Source organism: Glossina fuscipes, unplaced genomic scaffold (assembly GCF_014805625.2).
Source record: "Glossina fuscipes isolate IAEA_lab_2018 unplaced genomic scaffold, Yale_Gfus_2 42, whole genome shotgun sequence".
Classification (NCBI taxonomy): Eukaryota; Metazoa; Arthropoda; class Insecta; order Diptera; family Glossinidae; genus Glossina; species Glossina fuscipes.
The window spans coordinates 1,930,454-1,958,434 of NW_023998426.1; the positions used below are offsets into that span (position 1 = coordinate 1,930,454).

Genomic DNA, 27,981 nt, shown 5'->3' on the forward strand with positions numbered 1-27,981 from the left:
TATTCGTAATATGAATGGAAAAAAATTAGATAAAGCAGAGCCGCAGGGCGAGAATGTTTCATAGAGTGTCCATCTACACGAGTTTTAGGCAGTCGGCCTTAAGGCAACTTTGTTTTTCGCTTGAAAAGCGGAACTCTTTTCAGTAGTCATCCCAAAGGAGCAATAATCTCGTTTTAGCCTTTTATTTTGAGGTTATGTTTAACTCTATCAATCAGTTAGGGCACAATGATCATTGCTTTAATGGCATTTATGCGTCAGTTTATCAAAATTTGCCTGGAATGATGGCAGTTTTACGAACATAGTGAAGCAGTGAATGATTGGGTCGCGTAAAGAAACTTGATTAGTAGGCTTATTAGATTTCCAATAATAGGTACAATAGCTTGAGACAGAGAGATATCGGCACGCGGAAGTACTTCTGGTCATCCGATTTTATTTTGTTCCAAGCACTCAACCCTACGGGTAAGTAGGATGGTGGTAAAGTATGACGATAGTTAGAGGAATCTTAATTGAGTATCTCTACGACTAGTCTACGGAATATTTTTCACTGAATGTTTTCGACTCACGATTGCAGATACAACACATATGACGCATCTTGCCGTCTGAAGGGGTTAATAATCGATGTACTAGTCAACTTGCTTAATGACCATCCGTTCGCGTTATTTACAAGTAAGTTTTTAATATCCAAATATTTCCATCTTAGAGCTAAGAAATCTTTGATCTAAAATCCTCGAAAATAAAAAAATAATGTAACTGCACAAGATCTGCTTGTTTTCAACCAAAATAAATCGGATTATCAGATACAAGCAAAGATTAATTATTACTGCATCAACACAATCAAATCCTTGGAGAAAAAGTGTGAATTATAACTGCACTCTCTAATGTTAAAAACTAATGCGAGTAAAATGCGAAATAGAGGTAAAATGCTCACAATGGGCCAACAGGAAAGGTGTCGTCTTGCATAAGGATTATATGTCAGATTGCACGCAAGCACCATGACTCTGCGAAATTAAGTGAGGAATTGGCTGAAATATGGCTCGGATCTTGCCAAGCCCGATTATCATTTGTTCGGCTCCTTCTAGAGCGCCCTGAAGAATGTAAAGATCACTTTAAAACGGATCTGGGAAAATAATTTGCGTTTTGGTTTTCCGCTCAAAAGTTTTGGAAATTCCTTAAAGCGGGAATAATAGTTTTTTAATAGAAAAGTGGTGAAACGCTATCGATTAGGAAGGAATGTGAGTTCATTTAAATTTATTTGTTACAAACGATCACAAAATTTTTCCCTTACTTTACTTATGTTTATTTAAGTTTCAAGTGACGCCTAGTCATAGAAAGATTTTTCACTAATTTCTTTTAACAAAAAATAATGTCCAACTGTCAGGCGGATGGAAATGTGTTGTCAAGAAAAACTAACTCCTACATCTTCTTCTTCTTACATTTATGCTTACTTCTTTGATGCCCAAACGTTTTGATCATTTTATTGCATTTCATATTTCATTTCCACTTGTTTCACATCTCCAATCAGTGCACGTTACAATATAAACATAGGGTAGAAACGTCGACTTTCATGACGCGATTCCTTTTCCTCATTAAAAGATTATTCTCTTCTCGACTTTAAAAGTGCTTGACGTCAAGACATCAAAAAATCGATATTATTATTATATTCACCACTAAGAAGGAGATAGATATCATATTGTCATACTGTTTGCAACAACCAAAAGCAAGTTTCAAAAACCCTACAAATCAGCGTGAAATTCAGAAACGATCTAGCCATGTCCGTATTTGATGATTGTTTCTGGTAAATGAACGAATGAGTGAATGCAAGACTGACTCAGCCTCAGCTGAATGTAATTTTCTCACTTCTTTCTTTTTCCCAGCACTTTGATGTTTCACTTTTATTGACTACCAAAAAGGAGCGTAAGGAACACATTATCGCAATGTTGGCAATGTTTGATTTCAATGTAGGGAAAATTATCCTGGGATTCTGAAAATTGCAGATAACAGCTTTTTAAGATAACTACGAAAAATTGAAAGTTAAGGAATATTGGGTGAAAATTTCTTTCGAACCTTTAAACTAATTACTGGAACTTTAAACATTTGAAAAGCATAAGAGGATTCCTAACAATTTTTGGGAGGTTCAAAAACAAACGAATTACATGTCTTCCCATATAAGGAAATACCCTAAGAGAAATTCTAAGAAGGAAAAATTGCAGCCAGACATTAGCATCTATATCCATGCTAAGATCACAATCGAATGTGCCCAAAGCGATTTGTGACAACCGTAGCACTTCTTTCTTTAGGGCCACTTTCTGAGAGCTAGTCAAAAACAATTCGAAATTGGTAAAAGTACAGATAGTCTTCTGCAATATGCAAAATATTCAAAAGGGTCGACTAATCTTAACTAATTAAATTTTTTCGTTTAAGTAACTTATAGGAAGATAAGAGAACATTAAAGGCCGAAGCAACGATCGACTTCGATAAAGCAATTGGGAAGAATGTTTCTACTTTATAAACTTTTTAATCGAATTATTTATGATCACTCGACTACACATCTATTGACAATAAATAACTAAAAATGTTTGCTTATTTATTACAAATCTAATTAACGAATACTGGAAAACGATTCCCTTTCTCTTTTTTTCCATTTATTACCAAAGTTGCATGCATGTTCGTTCTTCCTTTGTTTGGTTTTCTGCGCTAACATTGATTTACATTAATAAGAAGACACGTTCGCGTCGTTACTAATGAATGGCATATGAATGCTCTAAGTTAGCAGAAGCTTGTGATTTTTCTCTTGCACTTACCTACTAATTATAATCAATAAGAATTTATGAGGCCAGGCGGACTTATGAGCGTAATAGTCTGTCAATGTTTATTACTTCTTATCGTATATTAGGTTGATGGGAAAGTGAAAACGTTTTCATTTGGATTCCAGCGAACGATGTTCAAAATAATCAACGGATCAAATTCAATGTTGCTATTGATTGAAATACTTTGCTGCATTAGAAACACATTAGCATCTTAATCAAAGGTTTGAAAGGGTGGTTGAAAGGGTTGATGTTAGCGTATGTCTATCCAACTTTATACCACGCGTTACCTGTTCTAAGGGCATATTACGCTTTATACCCTGCAGCACTTACATGGTGTATGTAAAGTTTATGCTTATGTCTACAAAACCGAGAAAGACTTGAGATAGACCCACATTTTCGATTAGAAAGAATCACTCGATCGATTAAGAATCACATTTTGAATCGATGTAAGTCTATTTGACCGTCTTTCCTATCCATTGCAAATGATTTTATATATTCTGTTGTGGTTTTGTATATTAAGATTATGCGGATGTATATAAAACCCAGAAAGACTTGAGATAGACTCATCTTTTCTTATACCGATAGGTGTGATCAGAATCGCTTTCTGCAGCGATCTAGGCTTGTTTGTCTCGCCGTCCATGTATTCTTGTCTTGAACTTAGATGTTGCAATTTTTAAGATAAAGTTGGGTGTTTTGGCCCAAGGAAGGTTCGGATCGAACCAATTTTTCGACAACTTCCTATATAATGCTTTAATTTGATTTTTTATGAACAACTGTGTTAAGCGAGATGGTACAGGGTCCATTAATGGCGGGTCCTTGTCTTGCGACATTATTCTTTGCAGGATGACTTGAATATACGTAAAATGAATGCACAGTGGATGCAGTTAATTCGGTATCTTGATGGTTCGGAAAAATAGCTATTGTGAGTCATGAAAAGGAAAAAAAAAACAGATGGGAGCACTGACTCTTTTGTCTTTCCCATTGAACAAAGGAAAGTCTTATGCTACCATACATCTCCTCTCTGGGAAAAATCGTTTCCGTCCATTTCAAAATTAATTTTTCATCGTAACTTGAATTCTTTTCTTTAATCATTGACCTTTAAGTTCCTCGTTTTAAATTATTAAGACAAAGAAGCGACACAGCCACACCGATTGCAAATCTTTGACTTAACTTAGTAGCTAGCTAATCCCCAATTGACCACCTGTGTGTCACCGCTCATTCATGCCTTGTATGTGTGTAGTCGACTTTGCATTCTTAGTGATATTGCAATAAAGATGTATAACAATCTTCACTCTTCAAAGGATCGTGCACCTCGTGGCCGCGATTTATATGTCAACTTTATAACATTAGTAATATTACGGAGACCAACTGTAAATCTTTTCGTTCATTGCTTTTAATTGGGTGTCAGTGTTCTTTATAAATGTTATACATTCGTTCTGGATAAAGTGTTTTATCCATGAGTCATATATCGAACAACAGAGACTGTCTGCCTTGTCCTATTGTTGTTATAGTCATTGCAATAGATTGTACAGCGTACTACATAAGTACTAAAGTAATACTCATTGTTTACCCTACCATTGATAAGTGATATCGTCTACTTATAAAATGCTTTAGTAACATTCATTACTTTCATTGCTTTTTTCCTCAACCGTTAATCTTTTGAAGAAAAAAGATATGGCACTCTGGCGTGGGCGTGCCAACTGATCGATCAAGATCGAGATCGACATCCCGTCGTATGCCGCCAGCCTTAAGAAATAGTTCGAAAAGATCAATATCTCTTATAAGCTTTAACTTGAGATTCTTTGCCCATTGTTCATTTCTCCCTCTCAATGAACATGATGTTTACATGGTTGCCATATGTCCGACAAATAACTTCTTCGAATTGTAAAATGTAGTTTTTTACTTCTTCTTGCTGTTTTGAAGACAAACACAGACAGGATTAAAATGTCTCGATTGCAATCCGCTCTTACGCTGATGGACAAATACTTGGTGGGATCGTCGTACGAGTTTTTAGGTAATACGAAACGTAAGACAACTACATCACTTTTGTTTATCGAACTATTAATTTTTTTTAAGGGCATATATAGGAATCAACTTTTTAGTAAACTTTTAAAGGCCCCTCACTGCAGAATACTAACTTAGGAATTGTTACCTTTTTTGGATCTGAGCTTATTAATGAGAATATTCTCTTATGTTTAGTTAATGCGGAGATATTTATGCGTAGACTTGGTGGCTTAATTACAATTATTATTTGATACCCTATCCTCTATAATTTTTTGTTTTCTTTTCTCAATTGTAAGACAAGTTATAAAGACAACACGGACTGACAGAGACGGCAAGTGCCAAAATCGAATGTGTGCAATTGCGTCTTTGTAACATAGCACTCAATAAGTACTTAGGATAAGTTATGGATGTTGCTACTATTGACGAGTCGTACACACTTCAAACGTGAATTTGTGAAAATTTCTTAACGTTCGGACCATTAGTTCATAATTTATTGTTCTTTTAGTCTAAGACAACTGTAACTTGTGTTCATTTGAATGCTCGGAACGTCGCCAAATTTCTTCACATTTCGTTTGAAAGTTACTGATCGCATGAATTTGTCAATCGTTAGCCTATAGCTATATGTCATCCTATGAACTTATTGAGTATTGTGTTATATCGGATAATGTTTTCCAAAACTACACTTAAGTCTATGTATAGAAGAAAGGTATTTAAAGTAATATATAATCGACCGCTAAAGAAAACTTCCCTTTGTTCTTCTTTACGCTGGCGAATCAACTGAACTCGACTCGTACGTACATTGCTGCAGTAAAATAGAAATAAAAGAAACCGTCAACACCTCAATTTTATTTACAAATATATTTTCCTGATATTACCTACGATGTGACATCGTGTGTTTATCGCAATCCTAAGCGTAGGGGTGGCAAAAAACCATTGGCTTTATAACCCAGATACATAAATTCATTGCAACATTTATAGTACCATTTGTATATGCGGTTATTCTATATAATGAAAATTTTCTTTGTATATCAAATTTTTGCTCTTTTGTATAAATTGTTAAAAAGTTGTTGTTCTTCGTTCCTTTTTTTTTTCCTTTTAGTAAAAAGTCAATGAATGCAAAAGAAATTTGTAATAACATAACAATGGACAGTAATATGACACTTGAGAATTTTCACATACATAAGACAAATCAATATATACAATATATGTACATATCTATATATATATAAGTGGTGTTTGGAATAGAAATAATTTTCAATTTTTAAATATTATGCCTACTACTCAGAGATTGAAGGCAAGTACAATTCTGTCTATCTGTCAATGCGCTTGTAATGACAAGAAGATATATTACGTGCATCACTTACCCTTGTAAGGGCCATAGCCGTTTACATTTTTACTCTTTTAGTCCCACACTTAACTACAAGAGAACAGTATGATCTACTGCCATGAGATTTGAACCCGTGAACACCGACCTGATAGTCCTAGTTTTTATCTACTAGGCTACCTATGAGGATATGCGAGTACTTAGCTTAGGTGAAGTTAAAAAATAACGAACATCGCGATGATGGGTTTATCACATTCAAAGTAAGTCAATCCGCTGACGTAGGTGAGGTCAAAATTCCGAAAGCGGTTTTTGTTGTAGCATTGTGAAAGTCTGATAAGAAAAGCAAAAGCAAATTTTTGTTTTTTTTTGTTTTACTAAACAAGAGATACAAGATCGACTAGAAGGAATTTAGTGGAAGATGGAAAGCATAAAATACTGAATTTCGTTCGTAAGATTCGTCCAGAGAGATTACGTTTCTTCAATACAAGCACAACAGTAAAAAGATACAATGGGAAAGTAGGAGGGACATCTACTAAAAGTAAAAACGGGGCGCTGGTCGAACCAGAACTCGGAACGCGACGTAACACGATGGTTTTCGAGGTAAAAGTTGGCAGGTGTTGTGTTCTAAGTAATCCTTTCAGCAAAAAAAAAGACAAATGCATGGGAATTCAAGCCAGACTACTAACAACATTTCGGTAATATTTTCCCTATGAAACAAAAAAAACACCCTACCCTTCAAGTAACATTTAACAAAAAATAATAATGTAATTATAGTTCTCTCGTATGCGTAGGTTATGTGTTATAAGCCACTTGTCATGCTTGTCAATTTTTCACTAGAGTAACGATCTTTATAGAAAGAAAGGTGCGCAGACTATGATATTTCATTGCATTATTATATCATACCGTAAATTTCATGTACATACTTCTGACGTGAAGTTAATCGATAGAAAATTATAGTGTACTGCTCACTCCCCATTAATATAACGCTGAATTACATTGGAAACCCACAAGAATCATAGCCAACCTGTCGGGAACAGATCCGAATATAATGGCAGCACCATAAACTATCAGCTATCGAGACTCTCGATAAACGGAGGCTTCGATATATTGGAATCAAGAAAAAACTATAGCAATAGAACAATTCACCTAAATAATCAGATACATGAACCCAATGGGTTGCTCAGATACGTAGTAGTACGTTACTAAGCAACGGCAGTAAAACGTTTACAGTAATAATGAAGAAACAAATCCAAAGGCGATCGCCAATACGTAGTCTGTTAAGATGAAGTAAATACCTCATACGGAAGGAAACATATCACAACATATGAAAGCGGAGATGAAAGGAAAAGCATATGCACTAGGCATAAAGAGGCCAGAAAAGAGAGAGCTCGAATAAAAAATTCCAATTGTATATGCTAAGAAGATTTTAACAAGATTCAATTACGTCCGGCAGTTGCACACTTTACGACTTTGAGCCGGTCTATTGGACCATCAAGCTGCGGCGTGTAGAGGACGAGGGCGATAAGCAGAGGATAAGCAAGTCTAATAAGCAAGTGTATAGTGAGTCTGATCCCGATTAAAATGGAGCTGCAAAATGGAATGAAGTATGGATGTGAAAGTTACTGCAGCCGAAGCACTAGCAAACAGGTTGAACGGGATAAAAATCTTGGATTGCTTTAGCTTACACGTTTCCAGTGACATAGTATACAGTTCAAGCGCATCTAAGAGATGCTATAGAAATATTGGTTAGAGTTTTCTAAAATGCTTTTATATTAGCTATAAGCTAAAAAGCTACTGTGTATAGTGTTACCCAGGAACACATTTCATATGTGAATTACTTGAATACTTTGGAATATTTGTTTCACTTGCAACTCCATATAAAATTAATTTGGTATCGTTTTGAACTTATTTCTACTATGTAGAGCACTGTAAATTATTATTCAATTTTTATCACATAGCACGGTTTTCTTTCTTCTTTTCTTAAATTTAGCATTAGAGAAAGGAAACTTCAAAGACCCTATAAAGTGCATATATTGCGAACCAACGTGAAATTGATGTCATGCCATGTCTGTGCGTCTGTGCGGTGTTCGTTATTGACACTCTTGGTCGCAAATACGATTTCAAATTTGGAGAACAGAATACGAAAAGCGTAGTTACTGGTGAGTATGCGAGATTCGACTCCCATCGAATATAATTTTCTTACTTGTTTTAAATTAATGTTTTTTTTATCTAAGCATATGTTCTTTGTTTTTTCAATTATTAGACTTTATTGTGTTTATGTTTTCAATTCTTCCTTTTGTTTATTGGCTTAAACCACTTGTAGTGCAAGGGCGTATTAGGTTTGTGCAGACGTATGCAACTTTCAGGACTTGCAATAGATCCATTTTTCATTATACCGACCGACCCGAGTCACTTTCTGAATCGTCCTAACCTTATCCGTCCGTCCGTCCGTCTTCATATCTCGTTTTCGTATATTCAACCTACAGATCGCAGTTTTCGAGATAATTGGAAATTGGTACATCAACATTTTTTGGCCAAAGGACGAACGGTATTGGAACTGGTTCAGATTGAAGCACTTTTTCGAACATTTCCGATATAAGGCATTATTTTGAAAAGCCGTAAGCGAAGTGATGTACGGTATTTGAAGGTGGTCCGTGTCCAACTATAGTCTTTTTATTTGCTTTCCTTATTGCTAAGTAATTGTAAGTTCATCATTCTACCAATGTATAGTAGTCGCACCTTAATACCATATGGTTATTAATTATTATTCATTTTATATTTTGAATATATACTTTAATTCGACTGAAAGATGTTTTTAGCTGAGTTTCGTGTAATTTGTTAATGAGTTATTTAATTAAAAAAAAAAAAAAACAAAAACAAAATTAATTATACAAATAATTAGATAAGAAAATATGATGTTATATGAGGGACTATCGCAAACAATAATCCGCTTCAGTTAATTTTCAACAGGACGGTACTTGGCTTAAAATATTAAGAAAATTGTAAGCTATGGATACCTGTGGATTGAACACGAGAGTATACGAGCATTGATATAATAAAGCAAGAATCCATCTCAGACTCTTTCATACGTTGCTTGCTTTCGCACAAACTTAATATACCCTTGTACCGCAAACGTGATGAGGATGATGAGTTATAACCACAATCGAAGAGTGTTAGTTCCATTTTATCAGTTGTATACAAATTTTCCAAATACAAATCTTAACAAGCAAAAAACAAAAAGATGGACCGAGAAATGGAGATGTTTTCATTTTTCAGCACTTTTCCAGTCAGTTCCAAAAGGAATGCACTCTCAAACACTATCAAACACTGACAGTTGTACACTTTTCGATCGTTGCTTCTCCATGGATTTTTATGGTAACGACTACACCTGCCGCATATGTGTTAACATGAAAAGTTCAAATTTGACAAAAACGTTGCATATTCTGTCAGGCAGGTTGATACTGAAAATGGCCAAAATCGACCAATGGGCATTTCACAGGGCAAATTAAACCGAGAAGAAGTCGAACTGCATATCATTGGAACGATTATTGATCAAGTATTCACACAATGTTTGTTCAATTTATTCGCCATAACTAAGTAAAAATTTTTTTTTCCAAGTTTTTAACTAACTACCTCGTGTTTGTTTATAATATTTCTTAAAAAAATTATATTTTAACTGTATATTGATTTAAGTTCCCTCCCTTCGGGACTTCGTTTAACGGAACTGTGTTAATGGCTTAACCGAGCATTGCTAACATTTTTGGAATGTCTTACGTACAATAGTATGTAGTTTTCCAAACCGATGCCTACCGTACATTAGTGGGCCGAGAGATTAAAGAAAAACAAAATGTGATACGGTAAGCAGGAAATATCAGGACGGGAAGGTGAAAAGGCTAAGAAAATCAAACTCAAGTCTGCAATAAAAAATTAGAATGCTGGGGAAAATCCTTTTATCTCTAGAGAACATTAACTGCTGATGTATCTTACACATAAGCATAACATAGCTTACGTTACGGCAAAGCTCAAAATTGTCGGCAATGTTGGACGTATTCTTAATCGCTATAGGCGCTCGAGAAAGAGAGCGAGAGACACAAGGTGTTGAAAGCTCCCATTCCGGAATTGTACTTTAATATTCTCTAAGTACAGTCAGCACACATTTATTATCTTCTACAATGAAGCGGTTTTCATATGACTTCAAGAAACCGAAGAAGACCACCATTGCCTTTTCCAATATTTCAGATCAAAATTTTACTACCGGATACCATTTTGCCTGCCCACAGATGGGACGTCAGAATTCGCCGTTTTTTTTTTTTCACTAAAGATAAATCCGAGTTTCATAACATCTCCTGTGCAATAAGAGAGTCAGTCATTGCAGTATTTGTACGGCCGATTCGTTTAACATGTCGAATAAGTTATGACCTCGTCGCGTATAACACACCAAAAGATGCTCGTATAACACACAGAACGAGAGAAATTGTGTATTGATAAATTTGTACACACATACCTCACCCCCCTCCTACTCGTAAACAAAAAAAATTGTTATCGAACGTCCAAAAAAAAAAGTTATCATCTAATATCTTAAGCGCAATTTTTAAAGAAATTTATTTTAAATATAATTAAGTTAATCGTCTTCGGAACAATGCTGCCTTCAATATGTTATAAATTTTTAAGAAATCTGATACAATCTTCCGCCTATACGGGGAAATATGAAAATGAATACTATTCGGTCCCTCTTGATGGTAATTTTTTTCAATATTGAAAGTATTGTCAATCAATTCAATAAGATCTAGAAAAACAAAAACAATCATTTAAACTTTCCATGTACATGTATATAATAGGTTGGAGGAAACGTTCTATCGTATCTTAGTACCTATAGGTAATTTTGCTTGTCACGTTAAACCAAAAATCTAGAAAACATTATGAGGAGGTCTCATTATTTAGTGAATATGTCATTGGGTGTAAGAGGAATACTTTCAATACTCTTCATCAGTTAGTTAGGGAATGCAAAGTTAATAAAATGCAATGAATTCAGTCCGTTCAAGACCCTACATATTGTATAAATTTGCAGAAAATAAAGAAAAAATTTATGCTACACGTTGGGAAGTGAAGCTGTACAGGTTTGGACCTGTCAAAAATTCCGGAGATTGGAGACTCAAAGAAAATGATCGACTGTGACAACACTAATATTTTGCGGCCCACGTTAGAGGAAGTAATCCGCATCTAACTAACCACTTTGCCTATGAGCAGGAACCCGGCATCCACAGGCCTGGTGAGGAATACATAAAATCTCTTCAAATTCAAATATTTTTATTTACAGCACGACAGAACTCTCGCGCCAACCTAATATATACATTATTCATTTTGTTGTAAAGTAAAGTTTTTTGCAAATGAAAACAAATAAAGAAAAAATTAAAAGAAATTTTTATAAAAACATTATGTAACATCATATATATTATATTAGGTCGTGTAAAAAGTCGCCGCGGTTTTCTTCTGCTGTTTCAAGCATCTCTTTGTAGCCTGCTCTTTTTAAATGATTCCAAACAGTCATGTGGTTGATGTTTTATGCCTCCGCTATGCCTGACAGCTTGCTTGCCGGTCTTGCTACGTCAGTTGCAAAATTTCATCGACTTTTCCGGAAAGGAGTCGAGCAAACCACTCCCACTGGTCTTTCGTTCGCTTCAGCATTTCACTTTACAATTTTTTTTTTGTTGTGATGCAGCATTTTCAGCTTTTTTTACAGTAAAAAGGCATCACGTAGCATATCTCTTCAGATATTTCACTTATTTTCAAATCAATATAACTTTTTACACGAGCTAAGAATTAGAAAACTATCTGAACAAAAAGAATGTAAGCTAAAATGTTGCTTTATAAGCACATGTTCGCTTGAGACAATCAATTGAGTGCTGCCCGGTATATATTGGCATTAGCACCGACCGGCAGAAAAAACCGCGCAAGCTTTTTACATGACCTAATATATAAATAAAAAAATTATAAAGGAAAACAATTCGTGGAAAGGAAAAAAGAATATTAAAGGCAAGAACAACAAGCCTTATTGAAATTAAATAAACGCGAATTGTGTAAACAAACTTTGCAACGCACTTGCTATTGAAGCATATATTAGAAGAAAACAAGATACGCCGCCATTGTGCGCGGGAGATAGATTTTGGGGTCAAGCGATTAGATTAAATGAATTCACGTGAGGCTAAATAACAACATCAACAGCAACAAATGCGTTACGATAATATACGTTACGAAAAATAATAATCTGAAAAAGGTATCAACACGTTCATCTCAAACTAAATATATTTGATTAGATCGCGAAATGAAAAGAAAAATTTGAAAGAATAAACGAAAGCACTGCAGGGACGATGATTAATCCAACTGAGTAAGTACGTATTATGAAAAAATTTAGTTCGTTTTTATTCGCAAACTGAAAGTAATACAAATAACTAACGACAAAAAAAAAACAGAAAAAAATTTTATGCAAAGCATGAGATCAGCGGCTTGAGATTTTAATGCGGTTTAGTCAGATACGGACATCATAATAAATCGAAAACGAATATGCTCGCATTTATTATAAATACCTCATGCCAATTGATCGACTTGGTATGCGCTCTTAAGATTCAGTGATACAAATAATTGCTATGACATCATTCTAAGATGGCTCTTAAGAATATAGAGCAGTGCTGGTCCTTGTTCTCCCTTTCAAAATCTATGCAAAGTATACGATCAGTAGCTTGACATTTTAATGCGGTTAATAATTATTATAACATCATTCTAAGATACCCCCTAGGGATAGGGAACTGCTGCTCCTTTTTCTCTCTTTTAATGCTCCCTTTTATTTCGAGAAAGCTTGAAGCATTGCCGATATATTTTTTATTTAATTTCTTTTCTTCGAACAATCAAAAGTCTTGTGAAAAACATTCAATGCGACTCATGCACTTTGTCTTATTCCCACACCAACAATAACTTGAATTGGAGCAGAGGAGTGAGGCAAGTTACTAGGTTCGATTGGAGCGGTGAACACAATGAATGCACAATATTTTTTGTTAATTATCTTTTTTAAATGGGGGGGTCAATCGTTAAAGTCATAACATGTACCTCCTCCCTCTTTTTCTTTTCTCAATTCTTTCTGAGCAGCATCGGATATGTAAATGGTTGGTCCATTTTAAGAAACAACAAAACAAAAAAATGCATTCATTGCGTTCGATGCCTAAACAATAAGGTATTTGAATAACAATTGAAGATAGCGTTGGGTTAAGAAATAAAGCCATAGAGGCATAGTCAAGTAGTTAGGAATTGCGGTTCTAAAATCGATATACCCAGCTCAGCTGGTCGTAGGCCTTACTTTTTAAAATGAAATTATTATAATGATAATAAAAAACTAACTGTAATTATCATGAGAGAAACTGACGCCTTATTGACGACATGCGCGAAGCGAACATGCTGGGCTAATAAAGATTTTTATAGTTAAATAATTCTCAGCGTTTACTTTTCATCGAAAACTTTCTTCGTTCTTTCAAGGAAAATTGCCGCACTTAACGAAGCCAACAACATTGAAGCCTTAGCCTTTAAATGATAGCTTACTTAGAAAAAATTCTTTATTACGATCATAGCAGCCTCAACAGGCCTCCGCGCGGAGAATCGTAACGAGGCTGCATTTTATAGCCATTAAAGTCCCGCTACCGCGTGATACTAGTTAAGTGGCTGAAGTCATTTAGGGTCAAGCGTAAGTTTTCAAAGTCTTCAACGAAGAAGTAGATGTCAGTTTCCCTCTTTTTCTAAAAGTTAAAAGTTAAAAATTTTTTGTGAAAAAACGGTACATTATGTTTTTTTCAAAGTAAGATCCATCGCTAGTCACTGGTTTTTCCTGTTTTACTAGCAGCATTGGTATGCCACACTCTTCAACATTTAAGGCTACCACGAATATAATTTTTGGTATCTTCATGTAATGTGAAACGGTGGTCAGCCAGACCATGTGACTTATGGCTTTTGGCTTATCATTCTCATTTTTTATCGCGACTGGATCAATTATTGTGGTACATAATGTTGATATGGAATCATTAATATTATCAGATGAGCAAGCTTGTGAAATTACGTTTTGTATCTGCCAATTTCAACCAAACCTTCTGGTGGGGGCCATCATCTTCTGTCAAACGATGGAAAGTTATTTTTACTCTTATTATAAACAAATGTCTTCAATGTACAGCCAAGTCCTAACAACTTATATGTATATAAGGTAAGTAGAAACCACAACCTTGAGTAACACAGCCTTACTTCTTGCACAATATTGGATATCTTACTTGCATTGAGCTGCAAAGTTAAAGCGAAACCAGATCATTGAGGCATTATTTTAGCGTTGTAAATCTTTCGAAAAGCTTAAATGATTTCCTACATTGTATGAGCGTACGCAACACGGTGTGCGGTGTGAGTTTATATAAAATAAAAATTATTCTCTATTATCGTTAATTGCTTTATCAATGGAAAGTTAGGTGAGAGAGGAGATGTGCAGAGTATTCGGTTTATTGTTTGCTTTATTCTGTCTTTATGTTTGTATATATGTGCGTAAATGTGCTCGTTCGCCTGCGTTTATCATGTATCATTAATTATGTTGATAAGGGAAGACATTCCTTCAACTTTATTAATGCATGCAAATCATGCATATAATGTAATATAAATCAATTAAATGCATAAAAGCACAATTGTGACAACAACAGCAGCAACAATAATGTTATTATCCCATTTCATCCATGTAAGTGATCCTACTGTTAAACGATATTTATTCTAGCTATGGATATGGATTTGACCTGAGGAGAGGAGAGGCAATAAATACTTTCTCTTTTCCATAACTAAATTTAGAAATGTGAAATTTTCGGGATATGAAAATCGAAAGTAATCGAGAGCAATTTATCATACTATACCGAACATATTATACCGATCGAGAAATTTTAACATATTTTACCTTCAGTCAGGTTTTTATAAAGCTTTCAAGTCCAACCACAGAGAAAAACGGCGACATCAACGGAATTGACCAGAACGGCCAAATTGGAGAGAATCATCAGTAATCGCTACGTGCTTCAAATTCGGTACCTAATAAAAAAGTATAAAGCTTATCGCGAATGTATTAACTCTACTAATGTCCACCGGACCAAACAACAATCACTTCGTTGAAGATTTTTTTGCGTTTTGGAAGCTTTTGAGGCACGAGTCCTACACCTCGGGAAATGCATAGCATCAGTTTAGCGTGCCATGAACAATCTATCCCGACCTGGTCGTTGATTGTTTATCCATGGTTTCGCCATGGTTTTTTTACTTTTCGCACTTTGCACAGTTCAACATCGGGGCTCATATTGCCGTCTTTCAGGACGTACTAAAGAAGCTCTCTTACAAATTTTCGCAAAGATTTTACCAAGATCTTATTTCTTAGTGACCATTGTTTCTATTGACATATCGCAAACATTGCCTTGGAGCGGAGGAGTCTTGTCGATTGCATACCTTGTTTGCTGTTAAGTCATGAAAACATGAGAAAAGATTGCAAGATATTTCTCTTGGTGGTGTCCTTTTCCAATATATAAGCAAATAGGGTGTAGAAGGAAATTCAAGTAAATAAGTCATCAGAGAGAAAAGATTTTTCCTTTAAAAAGGCTTTTGATCTTCTCTAGATAGTGAATTGTTTTATTTGAGAGCTAATTCAATTTATAAACACTACAAGAGGAATCTCTATTCAGTTCGGAAGGAATGTATTTCTTTAACGCATTGCCCTTCAAGGTATTTGCTTCAATCAATAGCAACAACAACCAAAGATAGGTGAAGAACTAAACGTTATAATCTACCTACTAGGATTTTCCGCTTGTAACATGGTGCATTCTTATACGTCCAGTCCTGTTTTGTCCCTTCGCTGAACATTTGCATGCTTGGAATATGAAACCCACTGATACGCGTTAAAATAATTTGCCTCTGAACTAAATTCGTTCGTGATCATTATATCATCAATATTTAAAGATCATTACTAAACGGGCGATCATCAGAAGACATGACTCAATACGACAGGAATCTTTTCTTGACAGTATGGTAAGAAATCCCTAGAATCGGCCAAAACAAACAATGAAATCACTTACAAAAAATCATCACAGAAAAAATCTTTATAAAATAAAAGAAAAAAGTAAAGCATTTTCATTTACTATTTTGCGATTCGTAAACATTTCTTTCAAATTTCTTCCGCTCTCTTAACTTGCCCTAATTCAACGTTCAATCATGGCATGGTATATGCTTTTGCAATATTTATAACTTATGTATAATTTCCACCGAAATTTCCATGCTGTCATGAAAATATTGTATCGCAGCCGGAAATAATCCTCTTAAGCGTATAAATGAAAACGTTATAAAATAAATGTTAATCCTTTTGGAAACTTTATAATTTTCCGCGCCAATAAGATGTTGAAGAATAAATTGTAGAAAGAATGTTCCGAAGGAATCGACTTATCCACATACAAAGTTAAGGGAAATCATTCTTAATGAAAATTTTTTTAATGTGCTTTTCTTTTTTAAATAACTTTTGAATTAGTTTATACTTACCAGTAGAAACGAAGTTGTTATTGCGAAGTTTATTAATTAAACTTTAATGTACAAAATATGTATAAAAAGTTGTTTAAAATTTTTACTTATTTTTCTGTTTTCTGTTCATTTTCTTTTTGAATTTTCATTATAATTAAAGCTTTAATTTAAATAAATAACCTTTTTATTTAGGAAATTAAAGAATTAGTTATTATTTTTAGTGCTAGTTTGGCTTTTATACTTTATACGAATAGTAGATCCCTGAAGAACAATATTCTTTGCCGTTGGGACAGAACTAAGCATAACTATACATATATATAAACTAATTTAGTTTAATCATTTTTCTCTTTTTTTCTTTTTTTTTTTTGAAATTGTAAATATTAATCACTTTACTGTTTGTTTTTCTTTTTAATATTTAAACACGTGAATATAAATTTGCTTATATATGAAATGTTTCTATTTAAGAACTCAGTTTTAAAAAACTACGATAGAAAAATACGAAATATTTTAAGAAAACGAATTTTTTACTGTTTGTTTACATTACGCCGCTTATACATATACATACTGACACACAAGCTTTCGCGCACACAATCACATAATAATTTGTTATTACTTCTGTTATTTTGTAATCTACACAAGTTTGCGTTTATTTAAAGAAATCATATTTATGATTTCTTTAATAATAAAATTATATCAACACAATTAGAAAAAACGTACGCGCACATAAGGGAAAACTTATTAATGAATTGTGAAAAATTCTGAATAATAAGGAAAACTGCAAATAAAAATTTTACTGACGTTTATTCTAATTGAAGATAGAATGTATAAGAAAGAGAACACTGTTATAAATTGGCGGCATTGCCACCCTCACAAAAAAAAGTAAACAATACGTTTTCGTTTTTTCTCCCGGTTATTTTATTATTTTTTTAATAAAACGCTCTCTTATAATAAAACGTACTCGCTGATGCGTGCATATAAACCCACACACACAACACATATGCAGATATTTTACAGAGATGAACACACGCATTACAGGGCGAGGTCTTAAAAAAATACCGAATGGGAAACAAACTGAATTACCCCATATCTTGTTCACTTAACAGATATCCGTGCCGTCCAAGAACTTTCATCTTTTTAATATACTCGCAACTTATTAACATAGAAACTTAAACTACGTGTATCGAATCAATCACCATCTTTGTCCTTTCATCCAATGAAATTAAGGCAAAGCTCATTTTTAATATATTTAATTGTGTTCTTCCGCATCTTATAAACAAAGAACAGCTGAAAATCAAAATTTACTGCCATTTTCTGGAATGTGGGAACCTACAACAGCTGAACAGTACAATTTGATATTATTTTTCCTTAGTATAAAAAAAAAAGTGGAGGTTATGGAGATGAAAAACTGAAAAAAATAAAAAAAGACCATGCAATAAACGGACCATTTTTTTCGTACCCCTTTTTAAACAAATGGTAAAACTATAATATAATAAATTTCTTAAAATCCAAATGACTGACTCCAGAAAAGAGACTATAGAATGGACATGAAAATCCATTGTTACTTTTTTCGGATTTTCCATACAATTTTGTCTTTTTGCCATTAACCGGTCAACAGAGTATTTATTGCAAAGTCCACTGCTCCTGCCCACAACTACACAAACAGGACCTACTTTCACTAGGTTTTTTTATAATGCACACATTATTCAGTTTATTTATTTTTATTTTAGACAATTTATATTTTGCACCATTTAGTAATCTCATATTTTTTCTTCTTTTTATTTTTTTATTTAATTGAAAAATATTAAAATTAAGTATATTTTCGCAAACAGTTTGCCTTCTTTCTTTAATACTTTCGGTTTGCAATAGTTCTCTATTCTGTCGTCCAACACAAAGCTCTCACAAAGCACACACTCACACATATTCTAATTCATAAAGAGCGAGAGAATACAAAGGAGCAGCAACGGCAACTTTGAATTACTCTCAGATTTGACCAAATTCGAACAGCTACGTATGGCTGCTACTTCTCTGCTTTGTAAAGAAAAAAAAAAAAGAACAAAAAATGACGAGCAAGTATAGAATAAGAAAAAATTTTCCACATGCTTTTTTCCATTAAAATCACTTATTTTCTAGAAGTTTTTCTACTCTATTTTCACTTAATCGTACGCACACTATATGGAATTCGTTGTTAACCAAATTTTTTAAACGTTTTATTAATGCATAATAAATAAAATTAATTCTATTTTTGTGAAAAAATATTTCCTTCTCCTTATTACCGTTAGTGTTGCCAGTACTGCATAAAATTTTAATAACTCACGTTTGATCCCACGAAATTTTTGCAAGAAATTTTCTTATTAGAAATTTTTCGCAACTTTATTGGGTAAAATGTTGTTACATTTTCGTTAATTTTTATAATAATATAATTTACCCTGTGCTAAGTTGCATTTCTTTGATTTCTTTCAACCTGTTATCAGCAAAGATTTTAATTGAGTTTAGTTGCTAGATATTTTCTTTTTTTTTGTGTTTTTTTGCACCTTCAAATTTAAAGAATTATTTATTCAACGAAATTCTTTTGTTGCTTAAGGTGATATACAAATATAATAAAATTGATTTACTCCATCTAAATATTTTTACATTGCCAGGTCACCACTTGAAACGTTTTGTTGTCCCTTATTAACTTAAAATGTAAGTATGTTTTTGTTTTTGTGTTTTTAATAAATTACGGGGAAATACAAAGTTGTTAAATTTGTCTTTTGTTTCTGTTAGTTTTTAGGCCAGAATAAATTATTATTAAGCATGTTTTTCATAAAAGAAATGATTTATACGAATGAACAAATGAATTTCCTTATGAATGAATGATCGAAATATGTTTAGATCACTTGCTGTGGTAAACGGCATTGCAAAGCAGTTCGATAACTTATGACTTGTCAAGCTTATCAATGGAAGATATAGTTATAAAGACTGAATTATTCATTCTTTTTTGCATTTTATTTGAATTGGGAGGGAAATGCAAAAAGGGAAATTTCAGCAGTACATACATTAATGAAGACAATAGATATTTAGGTACTAATAAGAATCTGTTTTTATTTTTCTTATAGAGTTTTATGTCTAAGAAAATGGATAAAAATTTAAATGAAGAAAGTAAAGACGCCATGGAAATGGAAAGCAGGAAAGATATCGAGAAAGAAGCAACTAGAGAACCAGACGATGAATCCGACGATGACGAAGAGGAAGGCCGATTTAGAATTGTACCGAATGCGACTACCATTTCACACGATCATCCGCATCTCTTTCCAAAGGTATACAAATTCTATTTCAATCTTGTCAAAGACATCGAAATCGAGATAAATCGAGTTGGACCAAGTTTTTCATATCATCCTAGTGTGTATCTTTATCAAGCTCACAGTTGTCACAGTCTATATCTAAATTATTTTGTAAGAAAACATTTGGCTACTAAACATGATGTGGAGCTTATGGACCGTCGTACAGAGGTGGTGATCGAAGAACCCGATCGCTTTGAGACAGGCACAAATCCTAGATTAAAAGCAGCTATTGAGAAACATTATAAAATATTCACTGATAGAAATACGAAAGCTATTGATGTTCACTACAGCGTGAAAGTGGTTTCTCTTTCACATTCGATATTTTTCCATTATGAAATACCAAAAGGTGAATTCCATGCTTATTATGACAATCTGTTGGCCATTGTTAAGTATTTGGATAGTTTGGTCTACAATACTGTGGAAATTAACCCCTGCACAGGTTGTGAATATTTTAATGGCGATGCTAATATTATATTCGATGGTGAAGTAGTTTTTCAAATAAAAACCTCCAGACACTTCTCACTAGTTCCTGGCGACCCCTTTATAAGGAAAGAAAGATTCTCACAATTAGCTTTATATTCGTTTGGTTATTATAAAAGAACTGGCAAAAAAATTTTAAAGCTTGTTGTCTACAATCCGCTCTTGGGTTGTGAATACGTAATGCAATTGAATGATATCGATTACGAGCTATTCGAAAAGGCCTTAGACAGAGACGTAACAGTATTTCAATTATTATTTGGAATGTCATCTGAAAGTGACAGTGACGATTCAGATGATACGAAAAAGTCAGAGGAAAAAGAAATTAAATAATCATTCCCACCGTGAATGGATTTGTTTGCGTGCAATGTACGAAAATTTATTTGCTATTTTATTTCTTAGGCATACCAGGAGTTTTACTTTTGGTATAGGATAGCAAGCCTTAGAAGTCGGTTCGGTTTTTGATTAGCTTCAAAAATAATATTGATTTAAATGTTGTTTGTCCGTCTGTTGTTTTGTTTAGAATATTTGTCTTCATTTTAGTCTTACATATATATATACATATCCGCCATTGAAGGATATAAGTACACTAAATAAAATACATATCAGAGACAGGATTGCTTATGCCCCTGATCAGCCTAAGAAGTGATGCGTCTACTGTTGGCATCTATTGTTGGAAAGCCTCTGGATACGAAAATTAAAGTAAAAAAAAAAAAAAAAAAATTGAAATATACTATATACTTCTACTATTACTATTCTAAAATTAGAAATAAACTAAGATAGTTAACCAAGTTAACTAAGAATTTTGTGAGGAAGGACGTGAGACCAATACAAGCCCAGATTTACGGGCCTTTTAAGAGATATTAAGCAAGAATTCAAATATTTCGTACAGCCCTCTTAAAAGGGTAAAGCAACAAGAGCTAAACGATATTAAAGGTTCACCTTATCGTGATTATACCTTTGTAATATGTTGACTTTTGTCAGGTAAAGTACTAATATCAGTTATTTTGGACCTTAACTTCAGTTATTATCTCGAAAAATATGGAAACCAAAAGTTTACTCATTATCGTTTTTTGTGCAATAATCTCCGTGTTTATGTTATTATGCATGTGCATGCATGTTATTCTTCGAGTATTTTATCAGTAAGAATTATTAACTTCAAGTAAACAATTCTAAACAGTGACATACAAATATTACTTCGAAATAATGTACTAAAATTAAAGACTGTTACGTAACACTTAGTTGCACCCAAAAGCTTTACATTGGCGTTTTAGATAATTTTGTTAAATATTTGTAACAAATTTTAATTCATTATCTTCTTTAAGTTCTAGGGTACAGTTTTTGTTGCGCGACACCTGTTCATCTCTATTTTCAAGTTTGACTTGAGATATTAAATATCTAGAGCCAGGTATTAGCCAGACACCTCTCAACTTTAGCGTTTCCGACCTATACGCAAATGGAATTAAATCCCATACATATGCAAACATACACACATGCATATACATAAATATAATATATATACATCTATATATGTATATACATATATAATATATATGCAAACATACATTCATGTAGTAATTGCTGTTCTTAACATTACATTAATATTAATACACATAAGCAACAAATTTTTCTTTGAATCTAAACAAAATCAGTCCACTCTGAGAATTACCAAATATCAGTTCATCCATGCAATTTCTTTCTTATGAAGGCGTTCACTTTTAGTAGAGAGGCGCCGTCAATATAATTATTAAAATAATAATATATGTACATGTACGCGATATATGTCCACTCTGTATATATGTGCATATATATGTATTTATATTTTATATTTACATATATATATATATATATATATATATATTAATATATGTAAATTTAGTATAGTTTTATCCTTCCATGTTTATAACGGTGGTTTAATGTAGAGTGCTATGGATACATATATACTTGTTACTTTATTCTTGTTGCTTCGATTTTCTTCTTTTTTTTTCCTTTTCGATATTATTTGTTGTTATCTTCACAAAAATTTGCTTGAAACGTTTCTTTTAAATTACTGATTAAAAAAAAAAAAGAGAAACAAAAATTCGAAAGGTTGAAATTTTTCTCTGTTTAAAATAAACCTGAACAAGACGAAAGAGAGGAAAATTTAAATGAACGAAATTTAAAATAAATTCAAATGCAATTCGCTTACACGCTTTCATATCAAAATACCTCTGGCGAATGTAGTGAGTAAAAGAAAAAGAAAAAAAAAAGCTATTAGGCAATATGAACACAATGACAAACTAACGTTAACAAAGCAACGATTATAGATGCAATACCCTACATTAAACCCTTAAACCATTAACTACCGATTATAAAAGCCTGAAAAACACAAGTTAAAACTGTAGTCGTGCAAGATCGACCAATAATCTACACAACTTCACTTACTCCCCTATCTTCGTCATATTAGTCGAAATCGCGTAGAGTATTTAATGATCGGCTTTGCCTGACTGTAATGTTTTTACTTCTGTTATCATACAATACCAAAAATTAGTTGCCCTATAAAGACTGAGAAACCTTGCAAATTAAACCTATATACTACAAATTTACTACAAAAATCATTTAATTTGTTTATGGAATCAAAATTGTATATGGATAAAAGTTCACTATAAGATGCTAATACTATCCGACATTAATTATGATAAGAGTAATGTTAAGAGTACGCAAAAGTCGATTGAACCCTGCATGTTCATCTGCCTATCTTCGATTTAAGAAGGCGAAGTGGTAATTGTTGCTTGTACCAGACTAGGACGTTCCAAATAGAATAACGCAATTGCATTAAGCTGTAAGTGGTACGTAAGGATTCCATTTCACAACTATAACATTTTAATTTTGTCGAACTTATGAGTATTTATATTTACCGCTCCTAGCGAAAGACCGGTCGATCCTAACGAGGAGTTATAGACTTATACAAAATACTGGCGAAAAAAAAATAATATAAAATTATAAAAAAAAATAACATGTATGGTGACGCTCATAGTATAATTTTATGCGGACATCCGTGTGCGACCAAGTAATATAATTAAAATAAAATAGTCACAATTGGCACAAACAATGTAAATGTAATGTAATGTAATGCGAATAATACATAGTGTTATCGTATTTTTAAAAATTTCGCCAAAATTCCTAGAATTTAATTAGAAATACGTATAGTTTTCAAAAATTCCCTAATAAGGTGGATAATGTATCTTTGAACCAGTTTTACGATTAAGTATAGCGTAGAGTAAGAGTAATTAAAGCAATATTTTTTTGATTGTTTTTCCTTTTAACATTTTATGCAATATTTTATTTGCTTTGTAATCTTTATATTTTATATTTTAAGAGAATTTTTCAATTCAATATTTCAATTTTATACCAAAAACATACACAGTGCGTAATGTGGAAAAGAGAAAAAATCACATAACAATGTATTCTTTGATTTATATTCCATCATATGAGAAATAAAATTTTATAGATTTTATATTTATATATATCGTTCCACTTATTTTATTTTCTCTCGCTATTCCCTCCAAAAGTCTAAATTTATAAAGGATGCATGGTGCATAAGCATAAATTTTTCTCCATGATACCTCAATTCATAAAAGCTTAGAAAACTATCCCCTCATATAAAAATTTGCTTCTTCTTTTTAAAGTGGCTTATAAAGGAATTCTCCTTTGAAAACGTTTAAAAATCCCCTTCTCCCATGCAATAAATTAACTTTTTCTTTCTTTAATTGTCGTCCAATAAATTAACATTCATCTGAAGAAAATTGTTTATTTCCATGGAGAGAAAGATTAAAAAAAAGGAATTCTTCAAGAATTATCTTTCAAGAGTAATAATGCTAAAAAAAATTACTATAACTTGGCCACCCATTACAAAGCCTGAATAGGAGGAGGCTTCAGAATCGACATCTCATGGTAAAATTTATAAAACTCCACCCTTTCTAGGACTGATTTATATTTACACCAAATTGATTTATTTCAATTGATTCATATTGATTTTTTTGATTTAATTTTATAAATTTTGTTTTTAATTTTTACATAAACTGCATATATTTTATAAATTTCCAATGGAGAGATTTTCTATAACAATCTTTTCTTTTCATTTCTTTAGAATGCAATTTTTTAGAATTGAAAAATTTTTTTAGAAGAACAAATTTATAAAATATTATAAAAAACATAAATAAATATTTATAAAAAACCAAAAAATGTGTATGTGTATGTATATATTGCTTTTATAAAAAATTATGCAAATTTTCCTTTTTAAATTTGTTTACAAAAAATTACAAAAATAATATTTTTAATAACTTTTTAAGGACAAAGATTGTTTGATAAAGTTGTAAAAGATTAAGAAAAAATTACAAAAAATTTCGAAAAAAGTGAAAAACAAAACTTCGTAAAAAACTAAAACATGATGTGTATATATATTTAAAAAAATTAATTTTTTTTATTAAAAATTATAAGAAAAATTTTTTAATGCCTTTTTAGGGGGAACATTTGCTTTCATTAAATTAAAAAAAAATGTAAAAATATTTATAAAAAACTATATATATATATATGTATATATTCACTGCATTTATAACAATTTTTTGCTAAAAACTTTTTTTTTGAAATTTGTTTATAAAAAATTGTTATAATTATAAAATTTAGTATATATGTATACATTTGTAAAAATTTTATATAACAAAATTTTTATAGAAAATTCCTAAAGCAAATTCTTTTTTTTTTTGAAAGTTTTAAAAAAAATATAAAAATTAAAAAAAAATATCAAAAAAAAATTCTTGAAAAAAACCAAAAAATGTGCGTATATATTGCATTTATAAAAAAAATTACACAAATTTTTTCTAAAAATTTCGTTTTTTGAAATTTTCTTAAATATTTTTTAATAGATTTTTAAGTATAGAGTTTTCCTTCCATCAGCGAAGAAATAACGGGTTTATTAAAAAAATTTGCAAAACGCACTCAAAATTTTTTATATAAACATTTAAAAGCCTTAAGGATACAGCTTTGTTTCATCTCAGTCCTGATCCATCCCTGATTTACCGAACTTGTTGAAGTTAGATAAATAAAGTGAAACTGTATGCAACTGTGATATCTTTGAGGAAAAGTTCATACAATTGAAATTCAAAACTTTGATAATTTGTTAGAGAGAGAGAGAGAGAGCGAGAGAGAGAGAAAAGAGTTGATCCTATAGTTAGTGCTAGAAAACTGTTAATAATCTCTTCTTGCTTTCATTATAGAACTTGAAGTCTGAAAAAATGGATGAAAATTTAAATGAAGAAATTAAAGATGACACCATGCAAACAAAAAGTCAGAAAGAGTCGAGTGCGGGAAGAGATGGTGAATCCGATGAAAAGGCAGACGAAGGAAAAAAACAAGAAGGAGAAGCAGAGAAGGAAGCAGAAGCGGAAAAAGAAAAAGGATCAGAAGGAGAAAAAAAAGAAATAGTAAAGAGTCGATTTAAGTATATGCCGAATGCTACGACTATTTCGATGGATATTCCGCATCTCTTTCCAAAGGTATATAAATTTCTTTTCAATGCGGTAAAAGATATCGAAATCGAGATAAATCGCGTTGGACCAAGTTTTAATTATCACCCGAGCGTCTATTATAATAAGACTTTCACATTTCACAGTCTATATCTAAATTATTTTGTAAGAAAACATTTGGCTACTAAACATGATGTGGAGCTTAGGGATCGTCGTGCAGAGATGGTGATCGAAGAACCCGATCGCTTTGAGACAGGTGCAAATCCTAAACTAAAAGCAGCTATCGAAAAACATTATAAAATATTTACTGATAGAAATACGAAAGCCATTGATATTCCCTATAGCATTAAAGTGGTTTCGCTTTCGCATGCAATATCTTTCCGCGAACGAGTGCCCGAAACTGAATTTGATACTTATTATGATAATCTGTTGGCCATCGTCAAGTATTTGGACAGCTTGGTCTACAATATGGTTGAAATTAATCCGAAAATCGATTGTGAATACTTTCGTGCCGAACCGAATATAATATTCGATGGTGAAGTAGTCTTTCAAATTAAAGTTTCCAAATTAAAATCACTGGATCGTAATCGTGAGGTGATATCTAGTAGGAGATTTGTCCAATTGCTTTTATATTCATTCGCTTATTACAAACTAACTGGCAAAAAAATTCTCAAGCTTGTGATTTATAATCCCCTCTTGAGTTATGAATACGTAATGGAATTGGATGATATTGATTATGAACTATTCGAAGTAGCCTTAGATAAAGATGTAACAGCGTTTCAAATAAAATATCCAATGCTATATGAAAGTGACGATTCAGACGAAAAAGGTTCAGATAATAAAGAAAAGGTGGATGAATAGAAAATTAATCACATCTGGGAGTCGAATATGTTTTGTACATAACGTCTGCAAAAAATTGAATACTTTCCTTGAGAACATCATGAGGGTCGTATTAATAACTAAGTGTGAGAATGTTTTTTCAAAGACTGGTTCAATTTCTGGTTAGCCTAAACAAAAATATATTTTTTGATTTACCTGCGTCCGTCTGTCTAACTGTTATAATTATTTTGGGCTTTTCTTATATAAATATATATATATATATATATGTATATCTGTATATATATATGTGACGATCATCTCTCTCTTTCTCCCATATAAAACGTATATATATATATATTCTTGATGAACGTACAATAATGATTTGTTGCGCCCATTTGTCGGCTATTGTTGGAATGCTTCTGTTAGTAAAAGTCGTTATTTCGATATATATATGCAGCATAATAGACGTAAGGACAAGCGGCAGAAAACATTGACTTTTTGGTCCATTTAAGTGATATTGAACTAGAACTTGGTATAAATATTTCCTACGGCCCTTTAAAACGTTGGAGGCAGTGGGCAGCGAAGAATCACTCTGTCGTGATTACACCCTTGCAATTGATTTACTGTCGTCAGATAAGATTTTTAACATCAGTTAGATTTTTCCTTAAGTTCATTTATTATCTGCAAAAATGAAAAAGTATATGTTACGTTTAATGATAGTAGGCATGTTATGTTTCCTCTTGAGTATTTCATCATTAAAAATGATCAATTCGCAATAAACTTTTCTGAAGTGTATTTATAAATACATTAGAAAATGCCACTCGAATGAAAGTGAATCGTGAATACGTTCGTGTTCCAAAAAATCTATAAAACATATATTCAAGGAAGATTCACTTCAATGTCTTATCTTAAGTTGACGATAACATTTTTTGCTTGCTTGCTATCCACGATCAGCAAGCCCTTGAACCCAATCTAAAAGATTGCATTTGATTGATGATGCTGACGATGTGTACACATGTAGAATTATATAATATGCGTACTTCTAGGGTTTGTGTATTGGGCCACGATTCTATGTTGGTTACAGATTCTCGGCCTGGTAGAATGATTTTAATAATAAATCCATACAATGATCAAGTAGGAACATTATAGTCGGGTAAGGCCGATCATTAGAT

At 32.5% G+C, this 27,981-nt stretch overlaps 1 protein-coding gene and 2 long non-coding RNA genes across 3 annotated transcripts in view; 1 reads left to right on the forward strand and 2 right to left on the reverse strand.

Moving 5' to 3' along the window:
• LOC119637039 overlaps positions 1–16,812 on the reverse strand; it is a 17,905-nt gene extending 1,093 nt beyond the window's left edge. Inside the window, exon 1 of the long non-coding RNA XR_005247204.1 lies at positions 16,711–16,812. This is a non-coding gene — a long non-coding RNA (uncharacterized LOC119637039). The remainder of the gene's footprint in view (positions 1–16,710) is intronic.
• A 20-nt stretch (positions 16,813–16,832) lies between these two features.
• On the reverse strand, positions 16,833–18,352 carry LOC119637040. Its single transcript, XR_005247205.1, has 3 exons — positions 18,272–18,352; positions 17,770–18,094; positions 16,833–16,994 (listed from the first exon to the last, which is right to left on the reverse strand). It is a non-coding gene; the product is annotated as an uncharacterized LOC119637040 (long non-coding RNA).
• A 630-nt stretch (positions 18,353–18,982) lies between these two features.
• LOC119637037 lies at positions 18,983–27,038 on the forward strand. The gene is made up of 4 exons (XM_038032811.1): positions 18,983–19,270; positions 19,329–19,371; positions 19,785–19,985; positions 25,742–27,038. Exons 3-4 carry the CDS (start codon positions 19,791–19,793, stop codon positions 26,849–26,851), a joined length of 1,305 nt encoding a protein of 434 aa, XP_037888739.1. The 5' UTR covers positions 18,983–19,270; positions 19,329–19,371; positions 19,785–19,790; the 3' UTR covers positions 26,852–27,038.
• Positions 27,039–27,981: the final 943 nt, after the last annotated feature.

Coding starts and splice junctions, on each gene's coding strand:
- LOC119637037 (XM_038032811.1), top strand. CDS start 19,791: ATGTCTAAGAAAATGGATAAAAATTTAAATGAAGAAAGTAAAGACGCC. Junction 19,986..25,741: donor ATCCGCATCTCTTTCCAAAG/GTATACAAATTC, acceptor CTTTCATTATAG/AACTTGAAGTCTGAAAAAAT.